The 24,584-nt window shown below is 41.3% G+C and overlaps 1 protein-coding gene across 1 annotated transcript in view; it reads left to right on the plus strand.

Annotated features, from left to right (window-relative positions):
* The window catches only part of ABCD2 (ATP binding cassette subfamily D member 2), a 45,024-nt gene that overhangs the window by 15,197 nt on the left and 5,243 nt on the right, over nucleotides 1-24,584 (plus strand). The window contains exons 7-9 of the mRNA XM_042815637.1: nucleotides 15,776-15,921; nucleotides 22,007-22,091; nucleotides 22,793-22,918. Coding sequence (XP_042671571.1) covers nucleotides 15,776-15,921; nucleotides 22,007-22,091; nucleotides 22,793-22,918 — 357 coding nt within the window. The remainder of the gene's footprint in view (nucleotides 1-15,775; nucleotides 15,922-22,006; nucleotides 22,092-22,792; nucleotides 22,919-24,584) is intronic.

The raw sequence follows: 24,584 nt of genomic DNA on the forward strand, positions 1-24,584 counted from the left end.
TTTACTCAGTTTTTTTTCTTTGTTCTATTTCACTTCATCAGACTTTGAACTCCACACAGAGTGGTTCTTGTTTTTGTTTTTTTCACATTGGTTTTCCTATCCTCAAATCTCAAAGATTTTATCTTTGCAGTAGCTATAAGAGTTAAAATCCTTATTTTACTCTTTTCTGATGAATGCATGCAAAAATTTCAACGTTTTTGAAGTCTCTGCTAATGTTAGATGGTCCAATTTTAAATAGACAAGGTTTTTATTTTTGAGAATATTCAACCCTTCTGTAGCACATTTTGTGTTAAGTTTTGGTAATTCCAACTGTATTTCCAGTATTCCTTGCAGTCTGATTGCAGATAGTGAACAATAGTGAACATTTTGGTTTAAATGACCTTACCTGCTTCTACTCTACAGTCAGATCAGAAATAAAGAGATGACAAGGGCAATATTCACTAATGTTATCATTGTGTGACAGGCTGAATGCTGGGCCATCACTTTTCTCATCAGCTTGAGGCCTTCATTCAGGCAATTGAACAAAATGCTTGATGAAATGTTTTTCAAAACAGTACTTCTGAATTCCCACTGTGTGAAATGTTTGTAAGATCAGTTTCATTCTTAGATGACACAAAAGCTATTCTCCTTTTTTTGTTGCAGAAAATCTTGAGTTTCAGCCACTTCTGCTCTCTGTGTGGTACTAGTCCCTTCTCAGAGCAATATCTGAGGCTGACTTGCCTGCGGCCCTTCCCACTGAAGTCCCCTTTAGTCTTGAAGAATCAAGGTTCTCATTGTGTTCGGGCAGATTTTGTAAGGGGCTGTTCGGGGGAACTCAATCCTATCTGGGTTTTGATTTCTGTAAGCATTATTTGTTTTTAGCTGCTTTCCCCTAATTTTACAGTGCTGGAATAGTTTCCTCCAGCACACTTCTTCATTTCAGATATCTCAGCCAGCAACTAGGATTCAGCTTGCGTCTCTGCCATCCTCTTTGACCCCAGAAGTTGGCATACGCCATCTTAGCAGAGGGCCCTGAAGGTATCACTGCTATGCACTCCATCCTGATAGCATCCCCCAGGAGAAAGGGTGCAGTGTGGAGGTCAGAGAATCATAGGGGTTGGAAGGACCTCTAGAGATCATGGAGCCCAATGCCCTGCTAAAGCATGCTTCCTTCAGTAGGTCGCACAGGTAGGCATCCTGGTGGGTCTTGAATATCTCCATAGAAGGAGACTCCACATCCTCTCTGTCAGCCTGTTCCACTGAGGCCATCGTGCTGTTCCTGGATTGTCTCCAGGAGATCTGAGGGACGTTGCCACGCCTTGACTCCACATGAACTCTGCATCCTTTGTCCCACGTACGGGGTTCTTTCACTCAGTGTGCAGTTTGCCAATTCCACATACAGAGCCAAGATTTTCTTATTTCAGTTTTGCGCAAGGTTGGGGCCAGGTGGTGATACCATAAAGATAGCACGCCTTCCCAGATCACAACATGATATCGATGTAATTCTGTGCGTGCATTTGTTGTTTACAAGCAAAATCAATAGATAGATCTTACTTCATAGTTTTCTGTTAACTATGTATCCCAGTTAGCATGCATGCTGCCTGCTGGTGTCTAGCAGGGCTTTTTGCATCAAACTGAGATGGTGGTTGCAATCTCATCCTGCCACCTTTACCTTTCCCCAGGTTGCTAGATTTTGCAGACGTGGCTGATTTTTTTTTATGACCTATGCCATTCAGGTGTTCCTGTTTTTCAGTTCCTTTAGTTTCTTGCAGAGAACAATCTTTTTTTTTTTTTTTTTTTTTTTTTTTAATGCTTTTGGTTAGTTTGTTGCTAGTCTACTATTTTATTTTACTGAACAGCAGTTTTGTATTATCCTTTCTGGTTCTGTTATCCTGCTAGACTACAGCCATAGAAGACCTTTTAGACACTATTAAGGTATTCCATTTCCAAGGGTAACAGTGAGTGACAGAGGGTAACATTTCCCAGTGAGTGACAGAGAGCTGTCTTTTGGCAAGAATACTCCCTGTTGTGGCTGAATATTCTCAGCTGTCTTGGTGCAGGTTTGGTAGGCTCAGAAATATGCCCCATCACTTTTAAGGCCTTTGTATTTGGATCATACAGTCATTAAGGTTGGAAAAGACAACTAAGATAATCTAGTCCAACCGTTGACCACCGTGCTCACTAAACCATGTCACTGTGTGCCACATTTCCACATTTCTTGAACATCCCCAGGAATGGTGACCCCCCCATCTCCCTGGGCAGCCTGTGTCAATGCCTCACCACTCTTTACAAGAAGAAATTTTGCACCCCCTGGTGCAAATCTTTTAGGTATTTGTGGGTCAGTGTGACTGTATTGGGATGCCTTTAAGAATTCTGAGCTCCTTTGTTTTCCTCATGCATTTGCTGTCTGGGCTTAGAGAGTCTATAAACATCTGAAGTGAGTTTGTCAACCGCCTATGTAAGAAGGGCATGGCCTGGTTCCATCCTCTTCCCAAACAGGTGGAGTTTGTTGAAATATCTGGAAATTGTGCATCTAGATTGTGCTCCAGATCAGAGGGAGGGAAGGGGTACCATTCTAAGAGTTGGTGCAGAAGTCTCACATAGCTTCTGCAAACCACTGCACTAGCAAAAATACTAAGAATGACTTGCAGGAGATTCCGTTTCAGGTTGAAATTTACACATTCCTGGATCAGATGTGGATTGCCTTATGTGGTCCTTGTATTTTTTGCTTCCTTTATTCCACCTCGAAGTGATCTTTAAAACCTCATTTATTTATGGCCAAAATATATTACACACTTAGTTGTTTGTTTGTTTCTTCCATCCCTTCTTGGCTCTAAAATACATTTAGAATTTCGGTAGTGGTTTGTAGATCGTTCCAAAGTCCTGAAATTAGAGCTGCTTATTTTGGAAGTTCACACTGGTGCAACCATTTAATTAACTCTGTACAAATTGCTGCTTTCTGTTTGTTATTAGAAATAATTCTAACACATCAGACTGGAAAAAATTGTGCCATGCCTCCATTTCATCACCTACACATTGCAGCATAACTTTAGGGAAAATTTAGATTCCGCGTGAAGAGAATTTGGGATTGGTAAGACAGTATCACCTGGGTTCCATCTACATCATACTTTGATTTGTTGGATGAATAAGAACTAGGGTGGAGCAAAAGTCTCTCAAATTGATGGATGTTTATTAGAGCACTGAATTGGAGCAGCACTGTTAGGTTTCATTGTTTTCCTAAGGACACTGAAGGTGGCACTTTGTGAATCGATACAGGTACCATGGAGCCTGGTAAGAGTTTCTTCCTGTGTACCTGTGGCTGAAGTAATTGTGCCTCAGCCTACTTTGCTTCTTCAAGTCATGTGGAAGAGAACCTTATCTGCTTATGGGTATTGATGTAAAACATGGTAACCTCTAAATAAGAAAATATTCTGCTGAAAAGATTATTTTTTAATCTCTGTTCATAGTGTTGAAGTGTTTGCGGTATTGCAAAAGTGCATGGGAAACCAAGTGTTTTTGCAAAGTTCAAAGGCTACATGAAGAAGTGTGATATATTAAAAAGCGAATTATCTCACTGTATACTCCAAATTTTATGACAGTGCACTGTAGTTAGACTGTAGTTAGCTTAGACTCTGTAGTTAGCTTTTCCTAGCCTTATGCAGGCTTTTAAACAGCGTCTGAAAGAGTCCACGTTTTTGTAGATTGCTTAGCATCATTATTCTGCTTCTTTGGATTTTTACCTCTCTGAAGTCATTGTGAGATGTTCTTTTCCCACTTATACAGGGCCCAGCACTCCTGAATTTGGCAGTCACGGTTCTGATGGATGCTGATAGGCCAGACTGCCCTTTTGAGGAGCAGGGAATGTAAACCTAAGGCTTTCTGTGAGCACAGCTCTGTGCTGGCTGTGACGTGCGTATGAAAGAGAGGTGGGCAAAAAGGAGGGAGTCTTTCTGTCTTCCCTTTAGCAGTCCAGCACTAGTGTGGTGCCAAGAGCAGCTTGTTTTCAAGGATGGATCACTGTTATGAAATGGTCATTTGAGAAAGCTTAACAAGTCTTACCACCTCTCATTAGAGCCTTAGTAACTCTCAGAGCATGTATTCTTATGTCTTCTTCTGCATCTCTTTTTCTCCTTCTCAAAGTCAAATTCATTTGTGTCAATGACCTCTTTGAACTACTTTTTTTAATAACTGGTCAAGAAGGTAGCATGTGGGTGAAGAGGAATGCTTGTGGATGGGAAGGAATGATGACGACTCAAATCAGAATTCAGAAGCATTGTTTGAAATTAAACATAAGTAAGAAATATGCCTAATGGGTAGCATGAGTATCAATGCTAGGTACAAGATCACAAGATGTGTGTTATGCTTAGCAGTACTTAAAGAGTTAAAGAAGCAATCAATCCTTTAATAGCCCATCAGCAATGTATGTAAAGTTGGTCTTATTTCTCCAGATTGTGCCCTATTCCATCTGTTTGCCTTCAACGTGAGAGGGAAGTTTCAGTGGAATTAGTGAGCTTAATCTCACTGTTGCTCTCAACTATAAGTCTCAGCTAATTCACTTGTTAGGAAACTCAGATTCTGCATACATTGGCTCTCTTCTACTTGGTTCTTCTTTGTTTGATTATAAATGCCAGCAGAACTTTACACCTACGTACTTGCAGGCTACCTTGACGACAGCAGTAGGAATATATTTCATTGTCTCTGCACTGTAAAGCTGCAGAGAAAGCTGCTGTCACCATAGGGATATTGATAAAAAACATTATCTTATTTGCACTGAGGCAAGTAACACGCAGCCCTTGTTGGTTCCAAAGCTTTTTGCCATGACTCTTCAGCCTCCTCAGCATAGGACATATTCAAAACGTTAATTGCTGTTTTTGTCTCTCTTTCTTGATGATTGATTCACTGATTGACATTCATAGAAAAAAGTAATTATTAATCAAATGTGCTGCTTCTTCCGTGTCCATTGTTACTGGCTTCTTTCTCTAGCTTCTTTCTACTGCATTTTGTTACTTCTCTGGGAGGGTTGTGTTGCTGCAGCAGTAGGCATAGCTTCTTTGCAATTCCATGTGGCATTCTGATCAAAGACACGACCCTGACCACTTTCTCAGCAGTCACTGTGGTGGTGACACTGTGGCACTAAAGGATACAGTTTAGTCATGGGGCTCAATAGGGCATGTTGGTGGTTGGATTTGTTGATCTTGGAGGCCTTTTCCAGCCTAAATGATTCTATGATTCTAGGATGATTTTGTGGTCCAGTTCTGTACTCTGTCGCTCTTTGTTGCTCATTCTGCTAGAGCTGTAATATTTTTTTCCTTTAGTGTCAGGCTTGTTAGATCTTAAAATGGAGGCGGCTAAAATTGTAGTAGTGTCAAATGTTGTTGGTTCTGCATAGCTTTAGATTTATATATCTGTATCTTGCTGTGTTTCTATTGATGTTAGTACAGTATGGAACATAACAAGCTAAATATTTCTGTGGCCCTCCTGAACTGTTAGGTTTTGTGGAAGTCTGTTCTATTTTTGATGTTCCTTTGCAAGTCTTCCTGTCTGGTGTTTTTTCTTCTCTATTCTAAAAATATCCTTGTCTTCTAAACAAGAATGTTTCAGTTCTGGATGATATAAATAATAAAGCGATAAGTTTGTTTTTTGCATTATAAGCGTATGAAACCTTGCAGATTATTGTATGGTTCCCATGTTATTTTAAGGGTGGATGCAGTTAGTAGAGGCCGCTGACATTACAGTGTGGTTGTTTTCCAGACAGTTGTTGACTTTCTAAACATTTTCATCTTACAAAACAGTTGTGTTCACGTCCAAGTACTCCATATTACATATGAAAGTATATGCATACATAGTGAATAATATAGTTCTTCTATAATAGATTATGTTCTTGTTGGTGTGTGCTCTATTGATAAGAAAATAGTCCAGGTGTTGTGCTGTGCTAATATGACTATGCAAGTCCCTTTGCCCCAGCTTGCTTAGATAAGCTCAAATGTCTCTGTGCTGTGTTGGATGTATTTTGCATATCCTGGTATCTCTTGTCAGCTCATACAGCTGTTCTTAGTTGTGATCACTTTAGTGAGACGTTGGAGTTCTGTACTCTGACCACACATGCCAACACCGCTAGCAATCTTCATTGCCTATCAGCATTTTGCTGATATTATACCACTATGCTAACTTACTTCTTCAGTACTTTGCCATTAGTACATGTATTAGAGATATCTATTCCTTCACACTCAGCATTTCTGTGATACTGCTATGGACTTCATGGCACTCCTTTGAAATATGCTTATTTTCAAAGTTCACCACTTACTTGACAGATGAGTAAAGTATCTATGATAGATGGTGATAATGTAAAACATATGATGACGTAGTTCAGTTGTGCATGCTATCTTGATACAGGTTTGCTGTAAGGTATTGGTTGCTACTTTGTTGTTTAGTTTTTTATTTGCTTGTTTTCAAGATAAAGGCAGGTTAACTCAGTCCTTTGCTGTTGATTAGAAGGGGTGACCTTGCATCTGTGAGGACTGTTAGGCTATCCCCTTGGCCAGGGTACAGCTTCTCCCGTTTCATCTTGCTGTGACTCAGGTAGAAGTATTTGAAATTCTCCATTCTGTTGAAGGGAGTTCTTTCTTACCTCACTTAAAATAGAAAAGTTCTTGTCTTACTGCCCTGTGGGTTAGCTGAAGCTTAGCTGGGCGAGATCACAAGGAGACCTCTCTGTTCTCACTGAAGGCTCACTCACAGCTGTAACATTTGAAGATTTTAATTTGCTTCGTGCTGACTGATCACAGGGATAGTGCATTGTGAATAAGTTTTACCTATGCTAATAGTCATAGGTGGAAAATGGCTTTATGGATTAGCAGCTACTCCCTTTCAGGCCATATAAGGTAGCAGCCAGACATAGTCAGCTGATTAAAGCTTACAAGTTTTTTTTATTAGGTAAAGAGTTACAGAAGTCCCAAGGCTGAAAGCTTTAGTCAACTTGTTGCACTGGGATTTGAGGTTTAGATTTAAGACGTATTTACATAAATGCAACATATGTCTGATGTTTGTGAAGGACTTCAGAGCACTGGGGTTTTGATCCCTCAATCCCTTCAGATTAGGAGACTGTCTGAGGCAAGCTATGGCGCTGGGAGTGTCAACAGGATGTAGGTGAGAAATCAAGACATGTTGATACATACTCAACTTTTATTCCATATAGAGACCTGCCTGTAGCAGGGAGATTGGAACCAGATGATCTTAAAGGTCCCTTCCAACCCAAACCAATCTATGATTCAAAGACAATACTGAAGAGATGCTGGGGGTAGCTGAAAGCCCTAACAACAACTTTATCATCTGCCCTGGGAAGAAGACCTTTCCTCTACTTGTTGCTTTAGCTCTCAATCAGAAACTGTCATTGCAGAGTCCTGCGCTCTGAAGTATCCGTATTTTGGATGTCAAGGGGAAGTTTGTCACAGAGAGAGTGGTGAAGTGCTGGAACAGCTGCCCAGAGAGGCTGTGGATGCTCCATCCCTGGAGGTGTTCAAGGCCAGGTTGGATGGGGCCCTGGGCAGCCTAGTTTAGTACCAGATCTGGATGTTGGTGGCCCTGCCTGTGGCAGAGCGGTTGGAGCTTGATGATCCTTGGGGTGCCTTCCAACCCAAGCCATTGTATGATTCTCTGATCCATATAGTAGACATAGCCAACAGCTCCCTCTTGAGGAGAAGGCGGTATTTTTTGCCATGCACCATAGGCTCTGCTTTTTGCCCGTTCTTGTGTCCTAGGATTCAGAACTGTGCCCAAGTTCCAAGGTGAACTGGACCTTCAGCAATCTCCCAGTCACTCCATGATATGCTCATTCAGACACCTTTCTTAGGGTCTGCTCTTGCAGGCCTAAGGATGTCACCTTCTGTTCTTCCAGTTCACTTTGGTTTCCAAGATAAATAAAGTTTTATTCAAAATGGTGATTCTGTTCTACATTCCCTTGGAGACAAGGCAGTATTCACTAACAATGATCCAATTTCCAGAGGGAGAAATAGGAACTGTTTTGGACACAAGTGTTCAACCCCTCCACCCCAACAAGTTAAAAAAACACCAGTAAACTTAGACACTAAAGGTAGAAATTGTCTAAGTTCATTTAAGCACGAAGTTAGACATCCTTATGTGAGCTTGTTAATGACAGAACTATCTACCTCCAAAAGATGATTCACTGCTGCAGTGCACCAGTGAAAGGTGACTGTCGGTCTCAGTAAGAAAGCCATCCAAAGGCTTTCTGTTAGACAGCAATTAAAATTCTTTTAATTGATAGTAGAATGAGTAAGTTGATAGCATAAATAACCACAGGAACAGGATGGCTGAGGCTGGCAGTGTCCTCTGCTGCAGTGATCCTATCTGTGCTAAGGTTCTCCAGAGCTCTGATAGGGCTGTCTTAGAAACAAACAATTCTGTTTATTGTTTCCACTGTCAAGCAGAAGGATGTTGTCATGAGAACATGCTGCTTCACTTCAAAATAAAGACAAGGACACGCAGGTGGTGTGATTGCTGATGCCAAGTAGGAGCTGCCTACAGGTTTGTCTGTTATGATTAGCCAACTAAATTTGTGCAGCCAAGTGATAAGTGCAGTGCAGCATGGACCTGAGGGCCAACTTGCATGTGCAGCACGGCCAAAGACTGTACCCACTCAGATTAGCTGTTGAAAAGATTATGAACTCCTCAATGTACAAGTTTTCTGGTTCAGTCCACTGCTGTTTACCCATGTCCTAGGGCGAACACTGAAGACACAAGACCTTCTGGAGGCATCAGTTCACCATGAAGAGAGCCTAGGGTGACTAACTCAGACTTGAATGAGTAACTTCTAGGCAAGATGAGCCTGTTCTGCAAATAAAGCTGAGCAGTCCAGAACACTGTGTTTTCAGTTGTTTGTTCTTGAGCTATTAAGATAGCCTTATGGGAGCATGTAGCAGGTGGGTTTCTGAAGCTGAGCAGAATAATAACCTAGCTTAGGTGGAAGCATGTATTTCCAAATAGGAAAGGCTTTTCCACACTTCTGCCTAAAGTTTTACATTAGTGATCAATTTTAATTTCTGCTAGAGATTACTGCAGCATCTGTGAGGTTACTTCAGGTAATGCTTATAAGAGGGCTACAGTGGGTGCTGAACATTCCATATATCCACACACGCAGTGTGTCCCTGTGTTACGTTCTGGTGTGTGTAGAGCAAAAGTGTTTTGCAGAGGATTAGAGAGCAAAGTCAGTGCAGTGTGTGACTTCCTAACTGTAGGCAGGTGTCTCATTGGAAACATGGTGTTGCCCTGGTACTGCTTGCATACCTATGTTCCAGTGCATGGAACAAACAATGGCACAGACAGCTAAGCATTGCAGAAACTCAGAGTAGAAGCAGTAGCTGATGTTGCTGCCTCACTGTCTGCGCTTCCTCTTCTCTCTGAAATGTGGTATCGCTTCTGATATGCAAAACCATGAATAATCTGGATTTTTTCTGAAAGAGGGAAACTGCCTCGCTCGTTGTGTTTCACTGCTGTGATGAAGATTGGAAACACCTCTTGGGTTGAGTATGCCTGGTGGAATTGGGAAGCCAGACTTGTGTCCAGAATAGCTTTGTGTTCTCTCTTCAATTTATTGATTTCCTGGTCATCCTTCCAGTTGATCCTTTTATCACGAGGATGACATGAAAAGACTGGGCCTGCAAATATTTTTCTTTCATTTGGCTGGCTGGTTGATTTGATTCGTTGCAGGGAATGTAATTATTTCAGATTGCATAGCTGCTCATTGTTTGGACAAATTATCTGAGCTTTGTTTTTTTAATTATTATTATTATTTTTTATTTTCGTATTTATTTAAAAACTACTTATTTTTTCAATTGATTAATTTTTATTTTTTGTTTTTAATTATACGTGTGTTCTTTTGTTTTCTCTTTCTATCACAAGATACAAATAGAGTAAAGAAGAAAATAATTTTGTGAATTGTTCACCTTAATCTTAGAAGATGGCATCTTAATCTTTTCAGGTTAAGCTGTCATCTGACCACTTCTAGTTATATTGTAAGTATTTAGTAGTGGTGAATAAGTAAATCATGAGATGAGATGGTGCCTGAGCATGAATAATGCTTTAAGTTAAAGGCTTATCTTTCTGTTTATTATTTCTTCCCAGATTATTTTCTTGGAGATGTTCTTTTTTCTATGCAGAAGAAGCCATAAAGTGACTAGTGTGATTGTTTCCAGTCTTTGATTCTAACTGTGTGCGCTGAGAATTAATCTTCTGTCCTGAGCACTTCATTTCCCATGAACTGTGTGAATAGCTATAGGCTGGTTACATTCTGCTCTGGTAACTGATCCATCTGAAATATTTAGCGGATGTTCATGGGTAGTTCTGTATGAGTGGAGAGGAAAGTTAACTGTAGAGTATTGTAAAGAGGGATCAATAATTTATGTCTTTAGAAGGGTTGCTGGAGCCATAGCTGGCCCTAAAATCCCTTGAACTAGATACAGTGCAATAAACTGATGCCGTTGCTTTTTTGAACGTTTGCGTTCAAAAGACAAACAAAAAAGAAAGTTTTAAATACGTGTGGATGCCCTTGGCAGTCCAGAAGAGATTTAGGGCTTTTTGAAAATTACCTAGGAAACTTATGTGGTAGGTATAGAGAGCCACCTAGAGTTAATCCATAGGAATCTCTGAGTGTATGTCTGAACTCCTGCCTCTGCTAACCTGTAGGTGCCAGACTGAGAACTGAATGTTTAACTTCTTTGTCTATAACAAGTCCTCTCCTGAGAGCAGGCACGTAGGCACATAAATAAAATTAGAACCCCCTTCATTGTGCTTATACAATGCTACAGAAAGGATTACTACTGCGTATTAGATTAGAGAGCACTGGATTGAAAAGAAACAACAAAAATAATATGTGGTGAGGACTGCTATCAAACTCTCCTTCCTTCCAGTTGAGGAGTCTGACCAGTATAATATATAATTAGGTTCTTTCTGATTACTCTCCTTTTCGACACAATTACTATCTCTAAGCAGCATTTTCTTTGCTTCAGTGGGAAGATCAGAAAGTGCCCTTCCCTTTGACTTCTCTTTGACCTGGATACTAGCCTAGAAAAATGGGAAAATGATCCCCTGCAAACTGAGAACTTAGCCTGAACCCAATTCTTAGGAGAGGTTTGCTGACCAGTAGCTTAGAGTGCATACCCTCATCTTGCATGCCTGGTAGCCACTGTGGTTTGTGCTGAATTTGAAACTGTTGCTTTCATTGTCCTTGCCAGGCAAAATCCCTTCTGAGGATTTTGAGGACATTTGGGCATATCTGTAGGCGTGAGCTATGCTTTCATGACTGGAGTTTCTTTAGTGTTCATGATGATCTTTCAGGTTTCCTAGGAAGGCACCTCTGTGGCTGGAACTTGGGCTCCAGAGTCATCTTCTTGAGTAAATGTTCCTAAATTTGGAGTATATTTTGCTTCAGATGTCATAGCTGGCACTGGAAACGATCCCAGTCTCATTTGAAAATCCAACCTGCAATTTATCTGTAATGGAGAATCTCAGGTGTAGCATTTCCCCCTCTCTCTCTTTCTTAGTTATATTAAATATACACCATGTCAGCCAGAAACAGAAATATTAAAGATAGGTTGGTCAAAAGTTCATAGTTACGTCACACCTCATTTTCTAGAGGATTAGTCTTTTCTCATGTAACTTTGGCTGTCTGAGAGAACAGTAGTGTAGTAATAACTGCAAACATATTTGGGCAGCAAATGACAAGTCAAATCCCGATTTGGAGGCATGGAGTTGGGTTTCAGAATCACAGGCCTCGTATTTTTAGACTTCAGTTTCCATGGATGAAGTGTTAATCACAGCCTATGTGAAGGAAGACAAGGAGCCCTACGTACTGTACCTGGAAGCAGTTCCCTGGGCTAATCTCCCTTAACTTCTGACACCGACCACTTAATTAAGATGTATTTTCAGTCCCTTGTTTATTTCAGAGTGCTTCTAATTAGGTTTCTGACCCATTCAGATTGCTTTAGAGATTCTCAAAGTGTGTATTCATAGATTCATAGAATGGCCTGGGATGAAAAAGACCTCAAAAATCATCTAGTTTCAACTGTCCTGGCTTGACCAGGGTCACCCACCACCAGACCAGGCTGTCCAGAGCCACATCCAGCCTGGCCTTGAATGCCTCCAGGGATGGGACATCCACAACCTCTCTGGGTAATTTTGATTAGTTGATATAATTCTTTAAGTGTACTGGATGTCAGAACAGGTAATTGGTTCTTTTAGCATAGTTTATATGCTTAGAAGATCAAAAAGCCTTTAAATACATTCAGGAAATATTTGTAAGTGTTACATGTGGATTTGGCTTGTTCAAAATTGTGACATTTCTTGGCATCAAAGCAAGACATCTTCCTTAATTCAGTACACAAAAAGTGAAGCCCTCTGTTTTTCTAAGACATCAATGACTTAACAGATATTAGTACTGCTCGTTTTCAGTGTGCAACATTGATCTACCATCCCTTTGAATTGGTGTTGCCTAACATTTCCTAAGTGTCAGTTATCCTGCGTTCCCAATAGACAAGTGCCTGGTACGTACTCCAATCCGTTTCATGCCACCTGCCCTTGGTTTCCCTCCACCAAAGCTATCAGCAGTAAAGAGATGCTATCAACTGCAACACTTCCCCTTCCTCCCAAGTGATTTCTCTAATGTTTGGCCCGTGTTGTATACAATGCAAGGCATCAAAAGGGCACTGGGGACCTGTCCACATCACAGGCTTCGGATTGCAGCTTGTGTTGGTATCGTCTTTCTTTATAGCCTGCACTGCAAAGGAGAACTCGTAAACCTTGGGGATGACAGCTTGTTACTAGCAAGATGAAGTTACAGCTCTACAAAGCGAAGCACTAGATGTACCATACAGGAACTGGTGATACAACGAAAACATCAAACTTAGCCTAAAAATATCGGTTTGTAAGAGCTGAAAATGTCTCTACCAATAAATGCCATGAAATTCCAGAAAACTAGGCAAGAATCTGTATGTTTGCTTAGTGTTCTGGATGTTTGATATCAAAGTTTAAAAAAAACAAATAATTACTGATCTTAAATACTCTCCAAAACCAACTCTCTTGTCAGAAAGCAGGGAAATAATGATAATAATTGCAGAGCTATTACTGTCACAGACATATGACCCACACAGAAGTTGCTTTCTTCCAGCCAGACACTGAGACACTCTGTCTGAAAGCAAAAACTTCATAAGAAATCAATTATGACCAGTTAAATTAAAGTGTAACTTCAGGACAAAAAGACTGGTTTTGTTGTTTGAACTGCTAAAAATGTAATGAATGCCATCTTTTAACAAGGAGCTAACTAGCAAAGACAAGATTTTATACTTGCTGTATCCAGCTTCTCAGACTGCTTGCTGCCTAATGTCTAGCTATTAAACACATGTAAACTCTGTTGCAATAACCTCTGATATTTAGCAGCTTTTAGTCTGTTTGTCTATGAGGCACACGTGGTAGATGAAGAGGTTATTGTCTTCAGTAACCCAAGTTGTGGGTAGGTAAGTGTGGCTTAGCGTGAGAGAAAGCTCATCTAGCTTTGGCCCTTCAGAAGTTGGCTAAGTTCATTGTCTGTGCATTGCCCCCCCATTGAGCGACTAAGACAACTCCAGGAGGAAATCCATTCCCACCCTAAAATAAATGCAATAAATCAACCACAGGGGGGCCTCTCTGTTTTGGCAAGAGCTGAAGCCCTAGACTTAATGCCAAGCAAGATGAATTGCGCCCTCAGGGACATGAGTGGCTCCTTCTGAGATGGAGGAAGCAGAACTTACTCTCCCACATTCTGGGACAGACCCATAACCTGAAACCATTTAGTTATTAATTAAAGGATTTCACTATAATACTGCAGGCTGGGCTTTTTGTTTCTTTTTACAAACTAGATGGAAAGAGATGAGCTTGGTATCAACCGGTGCGTTCAGATAGGAGACCACAAGGAAAATCCAGTTGTACCAGGAAGTGGTGCTGGTGACTCAGCATGGGAACAGGAGGCCTCATGTGGTGTTTTTGAGCTTTGCCTTCCTGCTTTTGCTGTAGGTTAAATCTCAGAGCTGTTAGTGATTATAGAACCATACTTCAGAAGAGTAGGGTATTAATCCCCAGACAAATTATATGACAGGTAGCTCTTCTCCTTGCTCTCACCTGCAGCTTCACCTAAATTGCATGGTTTTATTCACATCCTCAGCTAAATTTTTCTTAGCCTAGGTGGAGTTGCTGCCTTCTGTCCCAGAGATGGCAGCAGTCTGGCACAGATGAAGTGATTTCTACATATGCAATTAATGAAAACCTTTGCAGATTTTACTTATTTATTTTAAGAGCTCTGTGGAAACGTAATTTATCATTACTTCATGAAATTACATAATGTTTAGAGTTAAGGTTTTGCAACAGCCCTGTTAAGGTAAATGGTTCACTCTTGTGATGAACAAAAAGAAGCAGCAGTGCTTTTATCTGAGCTGTGGTTCTGGTTTTGCTCCATGCTGCCAACAGCAGGGAGATGACCAGATGTTTGTGAGCAGTTAGATACCCTGTCCTTCCCACCTTCACCCAGCTGGTGGTGAAAGTAGTGTAAATACAGGTGGGTACAGACCAATGTGGTCTTCAGCAGCACAAACAACAATCTGTTCTCTGTGGCAAGAGTAAGCTGCCTGAAAGACTCCTTATTGCTGGCCCAATGTTAGCTGCTCCTCTGTGCTATCAGCCCCTGCCATTGCCACAGCTTTAGTAAGACAAATATTGTTTTGGCAGAAGGAGTTAGTGTAACTACTGGCACAACAAGCAGGTCAGGGTCTTGAGCTTGACTGTCCAGCTCTTACATTCACCTTTGATCTCAAAATCCTACAGATCGTTCTCAGGTTGTTTCCAATTTGTAAGAACTAGATAACCTTGTGACCAGCAATTTTTTGGCCCTATTTCTCAAATGATCCATCAGAGTCCATAAACCAAGGTTCTGTAGGGTGCATTAAATTTCTCTTTGATAGTCCAAATTTTGACCCTAAAGCATCTCACTGCTTCAGTAAATTCAGCTCCAGGATGACCTATTGAGTCCTTACTAAGTCTAGTCTTCACACAGCATCAATGTGGTTGATAAAGTCACTGATTATATATGGTTGGATGAGGCAGGTCAGAAGTGGGAATTATCAACATGAGGCCTCTACATATAGTGGCCTGGCCTTTGCAAATAGATGCTGGATTGGGATCACTTGGAGTAAACAGAGCTATTCCCACACTTACTGTTGGCATTTATTTGTTTTCCCCAGTAATTGGGTGGGAGGTAACTGCTGTCTTAGGGTGCCTGGATAGCCTGCTAGCATCTAAACTACTGTAAAACTGTTCTTTGAAATGACTTTGTGTAGAGGCTAGGAGAATGTTTAGGACCTGTGCACAGCTCATGACAGTCAACCATGGCTCCAGAACGGGGACAGCTTATTTTAATATGAGGGATGAGGTTACCTGGTCAGGGGATGTGGTAAGATCAGAAGCTGCTTCTTATTCCCAGTAAAAACACTGAGAGTGGCCTGTGAAATGGATGTTTGTTCTGTCATTTTGTTTTCATAGTAATAATGCCCATGTTACTCTTTTGTAATCAACTGTTATGTAAACAATACACTGTCCCTAAGATAAGTTTAGAAAAACATTCACCCACAGTGTATCTGCAGATGAATCCAGTTTTAGCAACGTGGTATTTAAAGTATTGTACTCTGCTCATAGATGCTCAATAAGATACACTCTCTCAGAGTCAGCTCTAGATGACTGGTTTCTCTGAATTGTTTTGCAGACCCTACATGTCCATTGGAACACTGCGTGATCAGGTCATCTATCCCGATTCCGTGGAAGATATGCATGAGAAAGGCTACCAAGATCAAGATCTGGAGTGTATCCTGCATGTGGTTCATCTGTACCACATAGTTCAGAGAGAGGGAGGTAAATTGAATATTCTTGTAAAAACTTCTACAAAATCCCTTCCTTGGGTGTACGTATTAGTGAGGCCGACCTTTACCTCCCTCCATTAACATTAGCAGCAACAACCACACCAGTGTAAACGAGTTAACAATAACCAAATGCCACTGACTGACAGCAAAGCTTTACCATCTACCACTTGTCATTTAAGTTGCCAATATGCTCTCAATGTTGTTTGCCTTAAGAGGAGGATTCATGGATTAATGCTTCTTAGCTAAGAATGTACTAAAGGCTGCTGACCCTCAGGATACAATAGAATGTAAAAATGTCAGCATTCTAGTTCATTCAGACCTGATGCAATGACAACAAGCATTAAAAAGAAGGGTCAGGGAGCTAAAATCGGTGATCGGAATAAGATCTGAGGAGGTCTGTACTGTACTCACTGCACTGATACTGAAAGTATTACTGTTAGTATCCCTGAGTCACTCAGGTCTCTAAGTCAAGTGTGCAGTCTGCAGAAGAATGAGCAGATGTTTTGGAATAGGGAGCTGGAAAAGGAGAAGCAGTTAAATTGTAAGTGGCAGGAAGCCACTGTGGAGTGTACGTTCATAGCCTGTTGGTACTTGCAGACAGACTGAACAGAATATGACCCTCAGCAGCCAAAACCATATCCATCCCCGGCGGTCTCTGAATGTGCATCACTGTGGTTTATAGCCTTGCAGCTGGAGTGTGTCACTGATGATGAGGCAGTTACTGTGCTTCACCTCTAAGATGCTGTTGCCTGGATTGGTGTTCTGCATTGCCAAACTGAAAACCCAGGTTTGGATCAGTCTAGCTCCATTTTCTGTGCCAAAAGACAGTAATCTAGTTTTATTGCTGATCCCATCTTTGCTCTCCTGCTTGTCTAACTGCACAAGTGAGACTTAAGAAGTGAGCTGTAAAAAAAAAGTATTGAGGGCTCTGGAAACTGCATGGGGTCCTGACTCAGAGGAGGATAAAGGAACACTGTAGTTGGGAGAAAAAAATATTACAAAGAGTGTCTTACAGACTTTAATCTAAAATGACACAAGTGGGCAAAGCCGGAAAACAAGGAACAGATTATTACATACCAGGACGTTTTTAGGGCTGTAATACACTTACTTAGTCTCTTTTCTCCTTGGGCATTAGGAGAAGGAAATCTGTGACATGATGTGACATGTTGCATGGATTTGATATACTTACATTTTCTTCAGAGTTCCCCTAGTTTAGTTCAAAGATCATATTCTTATTTTTGAGCCAGCAAGCCAGAGATGTGCTTCTCAAAAGTGAACAGTTGACATTTTTGTTCATGCATAGCTGGATGTTTATTTTTATTATTTATTATTTTACTCTTTTACTTAAAATTAGATTTTTAAACTAGAACGGTTTCCACTAAGAACTGAAAGTTTTGTTTGCAAAATAATGAAAGTCCTATGTAAAACTTGTAGAACAAAGGATTTGCCCAAAATTGTCTCATTCTTTTTGCAAACTACTTTGATAGTTAACAAAAAGAAATGACATTTTCCAATAGAAAAAGTTGTGCTGAAAAATTCTAAGCAAATTTCTACTTGTATACATATTTTGCAAACGTACAGCATCTGAAAACAAAACAGCAACAGAACCAATTTTAGTTATTCAGATTCTTGGGTCTGTGTGTGATTTGTCAATGCTGTTTCAGACAGTTTCCATAAATCATTCCAGGAATAAAGCTCTCATCTGCCAATCATCTCGTTATAGAAACAAAATGTTGTAATTCTTGTATTTTTGCTGTAGATCCTCTTCATCTCTATAGCCTGTACTCCCTTTCACCCATCCCTGCAGTGCTGTGCCTCTGCCAGCCAGCCGGCTCCTTGAGGCATGACCTTCTTGCTCTAATTGATCACGAATGCCATGCACATATAATGTGGCACTTTATAGCTTTGAATAAATCTGCTCCCTGTGGGCGGCTATGAAAAGACAGATGGAGCCAGGAGTATGCAGCTCTGGCTCCAAATCTGTTTGTCCTGGCTGAACTTTACTGTCTTTGGCTGAGTTACTTGCATGTTGCATCAGTTCAAGGGTCATCCAGATCTGAGGGTAGAGGAGCCAAAAAAGCCTGCTATTATTGCTGCCAATGGCAGAAATTCCTCTTTTTGTAGCAATAAGGTTTGACTCAGTTAAAAGTAGTTTGAATAGTTAATAAGTAGTCCAATTGAGTATTTAGCTTCTATGTTACCGTTACGAAAAAAATTGTCAGTAGCAGCAGAATACACCAAAAAAACTCCAAACAAGTTACCCACCCCAACAACATCTGTCCTGTTGCTGCTGAGCCCCAGCCCTGGCACAGCTCCCATGCCAGCTGCAGCCCTTGCAGCTGGGGCTGAATCCCCTTCCTGCAGCATCCCATAGCTGTGTTTGCGGAATGGCACTGCATTGCTTACCATTGCACTCCAGCAACAAATCTGTTCTCCTTAACCTTGTTCTCATCTAAAACACAGCAAACTTGGCGTAAGCTGAAGAGAGTGACAGTGATTTAGGATTGCAATGTACTGGGTGCAATGAGGCAGCATGAAGAAGCTTTTGTGCGTGATGCTAACGCTACTTAGTAATGCTATCACTGAGGTCCCCCATCAACACCTGCAACGTTGCTAGCTACAGCAGCACAATAATTGCATGCAACATGAGGGTAACAAGTAAGGTTGTATGCAGTATGGGAGGCAAATGCACATCCAGAAACCTGAGGAGTAGTATGGAGATGTGCATGGATGTGCATGGAGTGGCTCCTTTGCTGACCTGCTCTAGAAACCCCTGTATACTTAGCGCATGTCACCTGCATGGGAGCAATGGGTGCCTGGTAGCCTGTCACATGAAAGAAGCTGTGAGTGCATGAGGCAGCGTGCTGCATGCAGGGCCAGGCCTGTCTGCTTAGGGCTGATGACAGTACTGAACAAGTTCAACCTGTTTATGGTTCCTCAGCACCCCAGATTATAATTATTGCTCATTATTGTGTGCATTTGTCACAAGTTTGGGTCTTGTCCAAAGAACCCTCCTGCTAAGCCACATATAAACACATGACAAGTAGATTTTCTCTCTCTGAGATTTTTCCATTGGATCATTTTAGCCCTGGATTTGCTTTTGTTAATGGCACTGGCAGTAACTGGCATGCTCCACCAGCTTTTCCCTTTGCTCTGAAGGGCCACAAATCCCTGCAGTGCCACACTGAGCTGGGCTCATGCAATTGCTTGTCTCATTGTGCCTTCCTCAGCTCAGGATTTCCCTTTGTACGTTCATCCTGCAAAGCACCAGGGCTGCCTTCCTGTTGACAGCTGCCTGGGGACATGTATACTGAGAAAGGCTCCATGTTCAGAAACTCATTGGGGCAGCCTCCTTGACTGCAGTTTGCTGCTGTAGCCTTTCTCCTATCATTCTGCAATCCTCCGGTCCATATCTGATGAGCTCAGGAAAAGGAACTTCTGCATTGCTATTTTTTTGGCAGCTGATTGATCTTGCATGTAGGTGCAGGGATGCATGAGGACACGGGATGCATAGCATTACAGAACCCAAATGTAACCCTTTTTTTTTTCTTAAGAAAATTGAGAAAAAGGAATTACAAAAGAGACCGTGCAAGAAAATGAGCTGCTGCTATCAGGAGGCAATCGCTAATTTCTACTGTTTCTATCAGTTTCTAGTGCTGTTCCTCTGCCTGAGCACGCTGCACATGCTCTTTGTCTTACTGGTTGCAGAAGGCATTTCTGAGGCATCTAGCGTTTATCACAGTGACATCTTCTCGCATGCAGTCGAAAGCTGTGTGTACCAAGAGGCTGGGTGAGGAATTTGGGTGCTGAATGCCAGGATTACATTTGTACCGCCTTAGAGATTTGTGCTGCATTCATAGACAAGCCATTTCTTTTCTTCATTTGTAAAATGGATGTAGCTGTGGGTGATGAAAGCCCCTGACTTGGCTGATACTTCCAGAACACTGAGATTCTTTACTGACCTGCAGAAAGAAAAGAGAAACAAGCAGATGCATTGCTGTTAATGCACCGTAGTAAGCTGGTTTATTGTTAGATTTCTAAGCATTCAGAGGAAATTGTCCAGATATTACAAAATCATTTTTAAAATTGCAAAGGGATAATACTAAAATGGAGCCTTCCTTATCTGTTTTCTAAGACATAACAATGGTGAATAAGAAAGTTGAGGGAGGGAGCAAGGTAGAAGGAGGCAAGATGCACTGCTAATATAAAAGTAGAACATAAGCTGAAGGGACCACAGATCTGACCCTTGTATCCTGGTGAACTGAGGCTAGATCTTACCCCTTTGAGGAAAGAATAGAATGACTGCTGACAAGTGATATTTCCTTTCCATTTTGCGTCCCTTTCCTGAACCTCATTCTATTTTTGTCTCTTGCTAATCCTTCATAAACCAGCTGATCAGAACACGGGTGCTGCTTCCATGGGCACGTGCACACATGCGCGCCCACCCACACCCTTGCTGAAATCCAGAGCTTCCATCACAGCACAGCCCTGCAGCTCATCTGTTTTATCAGCTTTAAACCAAGAAAGTATAAACAGCAGCACGAGCGTTGCCTTTGGAAGTGTAACTATTTCTATGGTTTTCATGAAGGACGTTTCTCTTGCGCTCTTTATCAAAAAGGAGTGTTCCAGGCATTTTATAATCTTTCTTTGGAAGCTCTGGTGGAGCAGCACTACAGCTTTCTGTGTGGTCCCAGTATCAGGACCGATCATCACACACAGCTTCTGTGTATCCTTCCCCTGTCCCAGAACTGGTCAGGGTGATGACCATTACACAGCCTCATCTCTGCTGGGAGCCAGCTGGCAGAAAGCACTGCACGTGGCTCCTCTTCTGCAGACCAAATCATCCCAGTTCCATCAGCCGCTCCCCATCGCACCTGTGCTCCAGACCCCTCACCAGCTTTGTTGCCCTTCTCTGGACACATTCCAGGGCCTCCATGTCTTTCTTGTAATGAGGGGTCCACAACTGAACACAGCGCTCGAGGTGCAGCCTCACCAGTGCTGAGTACAGAGGGATGATCATTTCCCTGCTTGTTTGACTTTGCTCATAGTGTTTTCTGGCAACTGTTTGTTTTCAGAAAAGGGGTTTTATTTGCACTGTTCATTTTTTAGTTACGGTGCTTCTGAGCTGATTGGGAAAAATGTCATTTTCTTCACTTGGCTCTTATTCTCATTAATAAATGATAAGTGAGAGAAATGTCTCACCAGATTTTCTCTGTGTCCCCACTCTCCTTTTTCAAAACTCCCCTTACTTGCTGTTTTGCTATTCTGTCTATTTGGATTAACTAGAAACTTACTTCTAATGCTGTGATTTGGTATTTGAAGATAGTTTTTCGTGAGTTGGAATGAGCCATGCCATAATACTCACAGAAACACACGTCCACTGTAACATCACAGGTAAAGCTCCTCACCACCCTGTTGCATGTGTCTGAAAGTGATGAAAAAGAAAATAATTTAGAGGCTGTGCAGAATATTAAATAAGAATACTCAGTGTTGTAACAGCTGTGGGTCACTTCTAAATCCAAAATATCAGGAAGTTTGTATGCAAAATGCTCCTGTCTGTGTGCTCTGCTTTGTATGTTGGCTGCTTGTCTGGGCACAGGGAACGCATCTATGTGTCTGTGTCTGTGCTCCTGCAAAGTTTGCTGACTCACAGCAGTGAGAGGAGCCAGACAATAAGCATTCTAATCTGACACTGCTGCTTATGTCCTTTACATTTATTTCCTTTCATATGCTGAATTTGTTTTGAATTTCCACTCGTGCATTTCAAGAAGGAATAGCAAAAACGTGGCAGAAAAATGGTTAGTTATACATATGTCAGTGATGTCTGTTCACAGAGATGGTAAGTCAAGTTTTCTAACTGGGAGAGTCTAAATTCTGCTTTCAACACTGACGTGACATTTGGGACTTCTTTCCAGTGGAATGCCAGTGGAAAGGCATTGAAGTGTTTCAGAAGATGTGATCCAGAACCCTGAACTTTATTACTTCAGTTGGGGGTTGCAGAGATGTTGCAAGTGAAGGTGGATTTTCGTCACAAACCTATGTTGTCCTGACATGCTTTGTTTGCATTTTTTTATAAGGCTGGGATGCCATCTTGGATTGGAAAGATGTCTTATCAGGAGGAGAAAAACAAAGGATGGGCATGGCTCGTATGTTTTATCATAAGTAAGCATTTTGATTTGTTTTTTAATATCTGAAAATGAGGAGGAGTTTGGGAGGTTTGCTCTAGTAGTTTGAGCAGCAGTAGCCTCTAATCTCTATACAATGTGCAGTACTTCTAGACTGTGGTATAGGACTGCATACTTTGTCATTTATTCATGCAAGTTCAGCTTGTAGCTTGGGTAGTGCTTCTTACTTAAACTTTGCTTTTAGCAAATGTGGCATTACATTCTGTGAGTGTTTCTTTCTTTATCTGATCAGGCACAAATATCATCCCTGCATCTGTCCTACAAGTATTGCAGAAAACTGGTTGTCGGCTTTAGAGCTTGTGAGAGTTGGAAAGCCAAACTCCAGGTTTTATTTTATTTTTAAGACTGGAAACCTTGCAAAGGCAGTCAGTGCACAGCAGTGAATTGAGACTCTGTGAGCTGGCTGTAGTTATTGCATGGCCTGTTGACAGAACAGAGTAATACCAGGTCAAACTGGGACACAGGAGTTAGAGCACTGTGTGCTCAGAGGGACCAGGAAATAAAGCACATTTTTCCTGGAAGCCACATCTGTACCTGATGGTGCTAGCTGGCTTCCAACTGCAGATGAGAGGCAGCTTTCCTGCAAAAAACATCTACTTTCTACTGTTCTCTCAATTAAATGTGTAGGAATACTGTCCAAAACATAGATGACTTATGTCCTTTATTTACTTTTGAAAGGCCAAAATATGCACTGCTGGATGAATGCACGAGTGCTGTAAGCATTGATGTTGAAGGAAAGATATTCCAAGCTGCAAAAGCTGCCGGGATATCCCTGCTTTCTATAACACACAGACCTTCTCTTTGGTAAGTATGGCCAGGAATTTGTGAGGGGCCTTGCTTTCAGCTTTCTGACAGACATGGGTTGGCCTTTGTTCTGTATTAGGGCAGTTGTTTAATATCTACTGCACTTTGTAAGATAATCTGTCTAAAATAATAACAATGTAAATGCATTTACCATTCATTTCTGTTCATTATTAGAGACACACTTATTCCTCCCTCTAATTTTTTTTTAAATTTGTGCCAGTTATTAACTATAAATGGCAACACACAGGTAGCTGAAAGGCAGTTAATTAGTCCACTACACCACAGCCACAACTCATCACCATATTATTCTTCAAAGATGACAAGGTACATGAGCTGGCCTGGGGAAGTTTACCAGTGCTTGGGAGAAGATGGGAAACATGGCAAGTAGTGGTTTACCTGCTCTTTGTTCTTTCATAGGAATTGATACATCCACTGGTTTAACTTCAGCAGTGTTCTGTATCTGCAGGGCCTGTGAGCTTTCAAAATGTGATTTTATAGTAAAAAGAGAAATACAAGAAGTATGTTCTAGTGAGGTAGTACTTAGTATGGAGACCCTCAAAGGAAATATAGCTGATGAATACCTAAAACAACCAAATACTTCAAAGGGAAAATGGAGATAAGAGGGTGTAAGCTGACATCAGCTGAGACTATCAGTACTCAAGTCCTTGGTCTCCAATATCACATTGTTTGCTTTTTTAAGACAGTGACAAAAAAGCACATTACCAATTTGTCACCATAAAGAAACAAAATTGTATCAGTTTCTGCTTCTCTGAAAAAGTTTTCTGAGCGTTCTTTCTTCCTCTGTGGAGACTGTGATGGTGGAGGCTGCGATTATTTCAAAACCACTGCTCAAGAAAACAAGTATTTGAGAGTATTCCGCCTATTAACAGTGATAGTGCAGAGGGAAAATCTGCAAAAGAACTGGTGAGAAAGATTTTGGAGTTCAGATTTCCATGGACATTTCTTATTTCCTAGTACTCATGCTGTTTGGAAAAGTTTGGAATTGCTCTTGTAGCCTCCAGTGTTACTGAAACTATTGGAAATCTGACGATTTGCAGGGAGCAGGAACTGATCACAGCAGGTGGCTAGGTGGGATGTGATGACCTTGTTATTGAGAAACAAAGAGCAAGTTCTGAGTATTCAGAAACAAGGATCAAATGTCTTTCATTCAGATATGCTTTCATAGAGACTGCACTGTATAGGGGTCACATGCTGCTTAACTCCTTAAGATTATACCATGAAATATTTGCTCTTTCATTCAGAACATTGGCTGCCTTCCTGGAGCACCACGATTAGATGTCTTAGTCAGCTCTCTTGGCTTCCTGATTTTATTATTATTGTTATTTTTTAATGGGGGAAAAAAGTAGGCAGGCTAAGTATTTTGTGTCTCAAAGATTAATATGCAAGAAGTGGTGAGTGTAAGCCTAGAGCTGAATCTTGTTTGAACCTCGTGTCATAAGCTGCTGAGTTTATTAAACTGTCACATTCCCCGCATGGGATTTATAATTGCCCTTTCATGATGTGCTTCATCTTCTATAATTTACAGTGATAAATTGCACAGTCGTAACGGCAGCTCTGCGGGAGCTCTCTGCTCTTCCTCTTGCACCTCCTGATAAATGTCTTGTCAGGTCTTGGCAAACCCCCCTCACACACGCACACCTTTGAA

Source organism: Centrocercus urophasianus, unplaced genomic scaffold, assembly GCF_019232065.1.
Source record: "Centrocercus urophasianus isolate 14NV4802_14NV808 unplaced genomic scaffold, USGS_Curo_1.0 seq_15, whole genome shotgun sequence".
Classification (NCBI taxonomy): Eukaryota; Metazoa; Chordata; class Aves; order Galliformes; family Phasianidae; genus Centrocercus; species Centrocercus urophasianus.